Raw genomic sequence first — 10,191 nt, forward strand, 5'->3', positions numbered from 1 at the left:
TTTTAAAAAGTGTACATATCTGCCTGAACTGGGATATGTGGTGTTTCCTTTCTGTTCAAATGTCATTTCAATCACTTCTCTATGCACACGACGATTTGGAGGGTTTGGAAGAAATGACTCCATTTCTGTCTGAATGAATGACAGATGAAATCTCTTAGAAGTAAGTGTGTTTTGATGAACAGCTGATTCTACGATGACGTCAGAGTCAAGTGTTTTCAAGGATAACAATCAGGTGTTAGAGAGAAAAGAGACTAAATCCAAAGTATGACCTAAACACGTTTAGAAAGATGATTTATGGCCACAGCATCTGGACTCCACCAGCCCAGAGTGTACGAGGAGGAAATTAATGACCACTGGACGGCAAGAAGACAGCCTCTTTGCAGTTTTTGGTGGAGAAGCATCCCAGCATAAGAGCATGTCTAACATGCTGGAGCAGGATGGCTCATCACTGAGAAAATGATGGAACATGGAAATATCCCAAAGCTGCAGAGTTTTGTTTCCAGCTCTGAGTCTCTAAATGTAAACCTTGAACCAGCACTGAGAAGTCAACCTTTACGAGACGCTGACAGAATACTGGTTTAAACGATGTAATCCCATTACATTTTAAAGTCAGACTTTTGGGCCAGGTTTTTAGTCTAACTTTATAAAAGACGAACTAAAAATCCACAGTCTACATATCCATGATGATTTTCAGTTGTGCTTCCATAGATTTATTTTCTGCCTCATTATGCACTCATGGAGGAGGCTGAACCTGTTATATAATAACTCGAAACCAGAGTTACAACCAGCATCATGGACATTACAAAGCCCATGTAGCATAGTGAGCTTACTGGTGCACAGACACTCAACAGCATCTAACCAGACATGTGCGATCATTTTTGGTTCAGTGAAAGACGAAAAACAAACACTTCTGCAAATTTGTTTTATTAAATAAAACCCAAACATCAGCTGAGGTCCAATAGAAAGGCATATTTATATTAACAGACACATTAAATATGTACAGTCCTGTAGACACAGCTCACAGGTCCAGAGTGCCTCTCATTCATTTTGCTCAGCTCAAGAATAAACACAAATCCAAAGTATAAATAGTAGAATATAAAATTTGCTCTTGTGTAATCTACACTATGTACAGTTAATGCTTAAACACTGACACCAAGCTAAAAGGAACATCCTCCTGTTCATGTGAGTGAGTCTGCAAACAAATCTTTTATGACTTTTGGGGAAAATAAAAATAAATCTGAGATGTTTATTCGGTTTAATTTTGTACATAGCTGGTGAACTTGGTTGGCAGATTGTCTTCGGGATAGACAGTAGGTCCTGTTTTCATGGTTGGAGGCCCGTTTAAAAGAGTCCAGTGACACTTTGTTACCACCTCCACCAGGAACACCTTCAGCAGAACCTTGGCAAATTCCTTCCCAATGCACATCCTGGAGCCACCACCAAAGGGGATGTACTGAAACCTGGAGGAGTCCGCACACGGATCGGACATGAAGCGCTCTGGCTGGAAGTCTTCTTTGTCGGGGAAGATCTCTGCCACATCATGAGTGTCGCAGATACTGTAGACGACGTTCCAGCCTTTGGGAATCTGGTAACCCTGAGGAGGCAAGTGGAAATCATTAGTGAGCCGCTTCTGTCATGAGTCTAAAAGCCTCCGTGTTCATGTTACTTATGAAATTGTTGCCAGCTTACATTGAGCTCAAAGGTCTTGAGGGCCACTCTGAAGCCTCCAGGCACAGGAGGGTTGATCCTCAGCGTCTCTTTGATGACACAGCCTGTGTATTTCAGCTGCTCCAAGGACTCGATGTTCAGGCTCTGTAGGTCCATGCCCTGCGCCGCCTGAACACAGAAAGCGATATCCAACTGTTCTGTGAAGCTGCAAAGTCAGCTGCCCGTCTTTGTTTTCCCTCAGTTTTCTAAGCTTAGTCAATGCGCACAACAAAGGAACCCACACAGCCACAGGAAGAACTCCACAGAAGAAGTCTCCAAGTGGGGTTCAAACCAGAAGCCTCGATGCTGTGAGGCAGCAGTGCTAACCACTGATGGCCACTTGAGGTTCTTCAGAAGCTTCAGTATGGATGGAGCTCCACAGTAGTTCTGTGATGTGCAAAATTATTGAAGTAACTTTATTATAGTTTAATTTAACCAGAAATACAAGTCTTGGGAAATCTAAAGCATCAGACTGGACAGCAAAGACTCGGGACTGTTATTACACAACAAGTCAAAGCTGCCATATAATCTGCATCATTGTAATTGCATTAATAACATTCTTTACAGCATTATTTCATCTAATAATATTTCTCACAGTATTGATACTGCATTACAGCTGTTTATTGAAGATGTCCATTTGAGGATCCTTCCATTATGTTAACTTTTATTACAAGTACGGTCAGAAGTATTTTATACACATTGCATATCTGTGCTTATTTTGAGTTGATGTTCAGTTCATTAAGGGTTTTAAGCTTCACTGGCATGACTGTCCAGGTGATCCATGCTGAGGGAAACTAGAACATAGAAGGATAACTGCAATGCATGCTTACAATACATATAATCTAGGAATAGGCCTGAGCAGAGGCCCAAATGTTTCCAGCTTCTTGTTGCAAACCTGTTGCATTTTATTCTACTTGGTAACAGATGACTGGAGGCGATAACCAGCCCTCAGATGCTCTGAGGGCTTAAGATTATTACTTGTATGGAAGGTGTTATCAAAATGAGAAGTTCTATGTCTGCTTATAGCCATTAAAGATGTACGACTAACTGTGACTAATGCCTGGAACCTATTTTAATCTGTCATTGACGCCATGGGGGGCGTGTACCCCACTGCTTTATAAGTGTCCACAACATGTATTTGGGTCAGAAGACATATGTTGATGTTTTCTCCGGGCTGTTAATAAACTCATCGTTTGATTGCACTTTTCTGGGGCCTCCGTGGTTTGACACTGCTCTACATTGATCGATTTCGTGACAAAGCTCAGCACCAGGTGATAGATGGGTATGAAAGTCCAGACCTTGTTTTTACAAAATAAGCTAAAAACAGTCCCTGTAAACAAGCTTTACCTTGTCCTCGAGCTCCTGTCTCAGTTTATGCACTACTTTGGGGTTTAGACCCAGGAACATGACCAGAGAGGTGGCTGTGCTGGCTGTGGTTTCATGCCCCCCAAACAACAGCTCTGTGGCAGACTGCTTGATGGCCTGCAAACAGAAATACACTTACAGTGGCTCATATGGACAGAAATCGGTTTTGCAGACGTGCGTTGCAGCAGGTGACCTCCTCATTACCTGCATGCTGATGGGCTCTTTGTTCTTGTTGCTGCTGTCTATGAGCTGCTGCAGGGCGTCTCTGGGTTTCCACTCCTGGTCTGACTCCTGCACCTTCTTCTTGATGTTCTCCTCAATCTTAGAGTGGATGAAGTTCCTTGCTTTCAGACCCTGCAGGAGAAGAAGCAGGAAAGGTGGGAATAGAGGGGAAAACATCAGATGAGGGTAGGCGAGAGAAGACCTAAACGATTTCATCTTGTCCGTAAAGTTTTGCTATTATTTGGACTAACTGTACAATTTTAAAATATTGGCATTTCATGCTTCTTACCCTGTACAGTCCACTGAAAGGCACATCAATGGGCAAAGAGAACAGGTTCTTGATCATTTCCTCGAAAGCCTCCACCAGCTCGTGCTCATTGGTTTGAATCTGCTCCGGCTCAAAGCCCAGCAGGACCCTCATGGCAATGCGGAACATCAGCCGCTTCATCTCTGGGTAGACCAACACGCAGGAGTCACTTGCCAGCCATTCCTGCACTGCAGCCTGAACTTCCTCCTGGATAACGGGGATATAGAGCTCTAAAGCCTCCCTGGAAAAGGCGCGCAGGATAGCCTGAGGGGGCACAGGAGTGATGATGGAAGAGCAGACTTAGTGAGACCATTTCACCTCAGTGCCGGTGTCAAAGACAAGTATTCTGTCCTTAAATGTTTTTAGTTAGGCAATATGCCAGAAATAACATTACAGCTCGACAAATCAGCAGCTGACATCACTTCATTTACACTGATTCCAGGTCAGTGTGTTAGCAAAACTTGAAAAAGACGATTTGCATCTGGAACCAGTTTCAGAATAATTATGCAGACAAATGCAAAGCAGCTCAAGTCCGACTTTTAATGTTTAGATATGGTTCCAGCTCAATGCACTTTATATTGTGAAAGACTGTCACATTATTCCCCCTGCCAAGCTCCTGGCAGATGTGCAAAGAAATCTTTTAACAGGAAGAGATCGCCAACAGATCCAGGCTCACAAGAAGCAGCTACGTAGAACGACCTGCGACCAAATGGGGGGTGAGGGGGAAAGACTAGAGCAAAGAGGAGAGACCACAGCGAGACTGAGGACAAAGACGTGCAGAACATGAAAGAGGAATGAGTCTATAGCAGCATAACTAAGCTGGTTCAGCATCACCTGCTAGAGTCCTGATTTTAAGCTTTATCAAAACAGAAACATTCAAGCTGGGTTTCAAGAGCAGGGTGGGTGGTGTGGGGTGCACAACTCCGTGTGGGCCTTCTGCTCGACAAAATCCAATTGGTCTAAAAATGCTATGGTCAAAAAAACCTCGACCACACCTCGCTGAATAAAGCAAAAACATTTGGGGTCCAACAGCCTGCCGACCAGTTTCCAGCATTTTGCTTTATTACAGTTCTTGTGACATTCAGCACGCCTTCACCTGATCCCGGCTCAGCTGGCTTTTACTTCTCGTTACTCTTTAGTTTTACTATAATTATTTGCATGTTTTACATCACTGCTTGTTGCAGCTTTAATGCCTCAGCACATCTGACTCCTCCGAGGCACAGTGCGTGCCGAAATGTGGGTCGCACGTGCGATTCAACGGGTTTCAGCTATATTCAGAGACTGCTATAAACCATCTATGGACATTTTTATTTTATTTCTTGGCATATTTGCTTAAACAGAATCAATGTTAAATGAAAATTGCATTTCCCCCTCACATTTGAAAAAGTAAGCATTATTGTGAACTACAACTATAGACCTTTCAGAGACCATCACTGGGTGTCTTTTGGATTCTCTCTTTATTAGTATGTGCTCAAATGTGGGACTTTACAGGACACCAACTAGCAAAAACGTTTTGATACAGCTGTCCCAAAATACGGATCCTGATTCACTCTTTTGAGAATCTGGGGCTTTTATGTTTACAGTTTAAGATATTCATGTTCAAACACTGCCACAGATTTCAAAAACAAACAGAAACATGCAGGAAGTAGGTGGATGGAGCATTCTCTGGAGGATTTGATATGAAGCTAAGATTGCAAAAAACCAAAGTCTAAATTCTAAACGATTTTCGATTCTAAAACAAATTAGAGACAGAAAATGTTCTGAGAATGTGTTTGTATGGAATGACCCTGGTATTAGAAAGACAAACTACATTGTGTCAGGAGACATCAAGTCTCTGCTTTCATAAAATGACAGAAAGTTTCTTTAAAAAACAAAACAACAACAAAACTCACTACAATGACACTGCAGCAGTAGCTGTCAAATCTGGAGGTATAGTGTGACAGATATGACCGTGGCATGATGATATTGAGCTTCAGCACCTGGAGGTAACTGGTGCAAACTGGTGCCATGTCACAAACCTGAACAGAACCGAAGTGACTGAGCTCGAGTTTCCCGGTTTTTGTAGAGAGGAGACGCATTTGTTCAGAGTTTGGACGCAAACCTGATGTAACCCCCCCGCTGTAGCCAGTGCTCCCTCTACGGAAAGGTCAAAGTAACTTACTTTTTTTTTAGTCTTGTGCTGAGCTCCGTGCATGTTGGAGAGCGTCTCCGTGCCCAGGATCGCGCGAACAGAAGCGGGCCACTGCGCGGACACCAGCCTGTGCTCCCCCAGGAGGATCTGCTTGACGTTATCCGCGCCAGTCACGCGCACCGTGCGGTTCCCGAACAGGTGTGTGCGGTAGATGTAACCGTACTTCTCCCGCTTCATCCGAAGAAATGTTTTCCTCTGTGAACATATGGCCACGCAAACAAACTGTCACGTGTGGATGGTTTTACCCTCACGCACGATACATTAAATATACATGAACACATTTATGACAGTGGGTTCATTTTAATTCTACACCTCCCATAAGCTCCGGGAAACCCAAACTTTCACGCTTAAGTTGAATATAATATTTCATCCTCCGCGTGATGACAAGAAGCAGCGTTTACCTGGAGGAGGAGTTGCAGCGTCTCTCCAATGAAAGGCAAGCCCATGGACCCGGGGGGCAGCGGGAAAGGGCAAGTCGGGTCTCTGCATCGGAGCGTGTAAATCTCCCACAGCTTCACGGCCAACAGGAATAGCAGAATGGGAAGCGCTACGGTGCACAAGAACGTGGTCAACAGTGCATTCACGACCATGTTGCAGCGTCTCGTGGGCCCGGTGAAGACTTCAGGTGGAGCTCAGTCTGCGTCTGGGACTCCGGTGTGCCAAGCCGCAGTTTTTATAGGCTGGCAAGCCCGTGGGCAGCCCATTACCTTCTCCTCCCTCCGATAAATTAGTTCACGCAAAGTTCATCTTTAATTGTGGGTGTTGCTCGGCCCCGCCTCCGACCTGTGCTGGCCGACTCGCCTCACCATTTGTTCCAGAGGCCACGGCTTTAGTCCCTACCTCCTGTTGCACGCACACAATCCACGGCGGATTTCACTGAGAAAAGGTGATGATTCCCACCGAGACAATGGAAGTCCCAAGACGCCTTTGTTGGCAATAAGCAGCTACTTTACACACTCATTACCTTGGCTTAAGCCCCGCTTGTAGGAGCGGTAATCATGCGCCGAGTATTCAGGAGCAATGACCTTTCCAATTTTCAGAAAATGTAAAAGCGGCGCTTAATCCCTCTCCCCGTGGGTGCCGTGGGTGCCATTCATAGTTAAAAGTCCGAGTTGTTTTTCTTTCATAGCCTGTGACCGCTGTGGCTTACCCTCCTGCCTTAATTATAAATCAATAAGTGAATAAGGCAGCACGTGACTATCAGAGATGAAGGTGGAAGCTGCGCTGCGCGGTGACGCGCGGCTTCTCTTTCAGCCGCTTTCTAATCTCGAAGAAGACTTTAACCTGCCGTCAGTCTGTCCTGCCGTGTGCGTGTTATAAAAATGATATCTCTCTGAGTGGGTTCAAACACGGGTCACACGCAGGGTTATTCCCAGGTTACGCTGCTGCACGCAGAGTAAACACCGAGCAGAGAACGTCCTCGTCAGCCGAGCCGCTGCGTTTGGACTCTTTGTTTTTACGAGCTGCCATAACTTCACAAGGGGTGTGTGTGTGTGTGTGTGTGCGCGAGCGTGCGTGTGCGCGCTCAGCCTGACAGAGACAGCTTGGCTGCTGTTTTTACAGCGAAGCATTACACGGATGGATCTTTCTGTTCTGGCTGACTGTGCGCGCCCTGAGGTTCACCCCTGTGGAAGGTGCGGCAGCTATCACCATTACAGCCAGGACGTATAATCGGATCTCCCGTCACGGCCTGCTAGAAAAAAAAGACTTTTTCTTTAACTTTTGCATGGCTGTAGCGCACCAGGTAAATCTCTAGGATACAATTAAAGACATACTTGGGTTGTTTTTTCAGCCTTGTTGTGCAGTAAGACCAGGATCAGTGTCTCTCTTCCCATGTCTACAGATTCATAAAGGTGCAAAACTGATTTGTTCTACATTTCTTTACAAGTGAAGTGTGACTAGTACAAACCAGGTGACACCACCTTAGCTGCAGGTGGGGCCAACAACAGGCCCTACCTTTGTTTCTTTTGACAAACAGGACCCTTGACCTTTACATTGGGATAAAAAAAAGGAATGCTTTATTACAGTTTCTCAAAATCAACAAGACAATATCAAATATATTGTTATACTAAAATATGAATACTAAAGACTACATTTCAAATTCAGTTCAAATTAATAAAAAACTAAAACAAACACGAGGTAATATTAGTGTATAAATAGCTGGATTTCCTGGAAGTAGCCTGTTATTTTGGGAAAAAGCTGAACAGTGAACAAGAAAATACCTGAAACAACATTTCCAGATGTTGTTTTGTGTGTCTGTGTAGTAGGGTGGGTCACATGGAATTAGGCACACAGCCTCAACAGGTCAAGTGGAGTACTTTGGATGCAAACGTAGGATCTTTATATCTGTAAAAAAATTTCATGGAAGAATATTTGTCTGTGCTGTGCACAGCTGTCACAGAGAAGTCTAGTCCAAGCCTCACCTCTCAGCTGTCATGTGCACTCTGTGCTCGGTGACAGAGTTACTGGGCACACTCTGCTGGTTTCCAGGCTCCAAGTCACATTTCCCCTGATAATAGTCTCTAATGTAAAACACTGTGACATATATCATATTGTGATGTACCTTGGGCACCAGTGTGTTGCTCAGCTTTCTGTTTAAAAGCACTGTGCAAAGCTGCTTTTAGAGTAAGTTACATTTTCATGTCATCGTTTGATCATTTGCAGAATGCTTCTGACAACCAGAGTTATCATGTATGAGAGAGAGAGCGCTTTGTGATGGACTTTCAGGGTGAATGGGTTTCCAGCTGGTCATGCTGTGGATGGTGAGTTTTTCACACGACAATGTGAATGTGTGAAACAGCATTCTGCTGTTGAGGTGTTATGAGGTGGGGAGAGGGGACAGGAGGTGAAGGGAAGTTCAAGTGTAAAGAATGATTCCTCCATGTAAACGCCCACACAGTGACTCTGCTGCTGTCAGTTAGTGCTGCATGCATAGCTCCCAGGCTAACACCTTCCATCACAGTCTGTTCTTATACACTTCAGCTTTAGCCACAACACAACTTTATACAAAGCTTCAGTTCAATTCAGTTTATATAGCACCAAATCAAACAACAGTTGCCTCAAGGTGCTTTATATCGTAAGGTAAAGACTTAAAGGATATAACTTTTAAATGTAGTTCTTCTGCTGTAGGTGGATTTTAGGCTTTCTTCTTTTGTCGTCCATTTGTGTTGTTTTTAAGGACACACTGCACAACAGGCTGAGATGTGGCAGGTTTTTATTTACTGATAGTTTTTCAACTTGTTGGTGCAAAAATGCAGTTTTATACATGCATATATCTTTGGCATTTTTCATACATTCAGCTAAAGAACTAAGTGTCTCTTTTTTCAATTAAATTGAATTTAAAGTTTTATTTATATAGCACCGAATCACAACATTAAATGCTTAGTAAATGCTTACTCTGTAACCACATGCTTAAAGAGTAAGAATCTGGTTAGATACCATATTTCTAAGCTTTTCAGGGCCGAGTACAATAACCTCAGTTTGATCTGAATTAAGAAGCAGAAAGTTAGCGGCCATCCAGGTCTTTATGTCTTTAAGACATTCCTGCAGTTTAACTCATTGGTGTGTGTTATCTGGCTTCATGGACAGATAGAGCTGGGTGTCATCTGCATAGCAGTGTAAATGTATGCTATGTCTTCTAATGATGCTGCCTAAGGGAAGCATGTATAATGTAAACAGAATTGGTCCTAGCACTGAACCCTGTGGAACTCCATAATTAACCTCAGTGTGTGAAGAGGACTCTCCATTTACATGAACAAACTGGAGTCTATTAGATAGATATGATACAAACCACTGCAGTGCAGTACCTGTAATACCTACAGCATGTTCTAATCGCTCTAATAGGATATTATGGTCGACAGTATCGAACGCTGCACTGAGGTCTAGCAGGACAAGCACAGAGATGAGTCCACTGTCAGAGGCCATAAGAAGATCATTTGTAACCTTCACTAAAGCTGTTTCTGTGCTGTGCTGAGCTCTGAAACCTGACTGAAACTCTTCAAATAAGCCTCTGCAGATGATCTGTTAGCTGTTTGACAACTACTCTTTCAAGGAAGTTTGATATGAAAGGAAGGTTGGAGATTGGCCTATAATTAGCTAAGACTGCTGGGTCTAGAGATGCTTTTTGAGTAAAGGTTTAACTACAGCCAGCTTGAAGGCCTGTGGTACATAGCCGATTATTAGAGATAGGTTGATCATATTTAAGATCGAAGCATTAATTAATGGCAGGACTTCTTTGAGCAGTTTTGTAGGAATGGGGTCTAAAAGACACGTTGAAGGTTTGGAGGAAGTAATTATTGAAGTTAACTCAGATGTTCACGCTTCCCTGATAAACCCCTTGGTCCCCTAAAAACATTAATATCGATAATATTTCTGCCAGAAAAATATTTAGAAACAGTAT

At 43.6% G+C, this 10,191-nt stretch overlaps 1 protein-coding gene across 2 annotated transcripts; it reads right to left on the reverse strand.

The window, feature by feature from the left end:
• Positions 1-908: 908 nt before the first annotated feature.
• cyp26a1 (cytochrome P450, family 26, subfamily A, polypeptide 1) lies at positions 909-6,962 on the reverse strand. Of its 2 annotated transcripts, XM_026177541.2 has the most exons (7): positions 6,194-6,962; positions 5,763-5,987; positions 3,584-3,865; positions 3,277-3,426; positions 3,055-3,189; positions 1,690-1,836; positions 909-1,594 (listed from the first exon to the last, which is right to left on the reverse strand). In XM_026177541.2, the coding sequence occupies exons 1-7, from the start codon at positions 6,380-6,382 to the stop codon at positions 1,256-1,258; spliced, it is 1,467 nt and encodes a 488-aa protein (XP_026033326.1). In that variant the 5' UTR covers positions 6,383-6,962; the 3' UTR covers positions 909-1,255. The 2 variants fall into 2 exon arrangements, with proteins under 2 accessions (XP_026033326.1, XP_080161805.1); XM_080305679.1 differs by lacking the exon at positions 5,763-5,987.
• Positions 6,963-10,191: the final 3,229 nt, after the last annotated feature.

The sequence above is a fragment of the Astatotilapia calliptera genome, chromosome 8 (assembly GCF_964374335.1).
Source record: "Astatotilapia calliptera chromosome 8, fAstCal68.1, whole genome shotgun sequence".
In the NCBI taxonomy this organism is placed as follows: Eukaryota; Metazoa; Chordata; class Actinopteri; order Cichliformes; family Cichlidae; genus Astatotilapia; species Astatotilapia calliptera.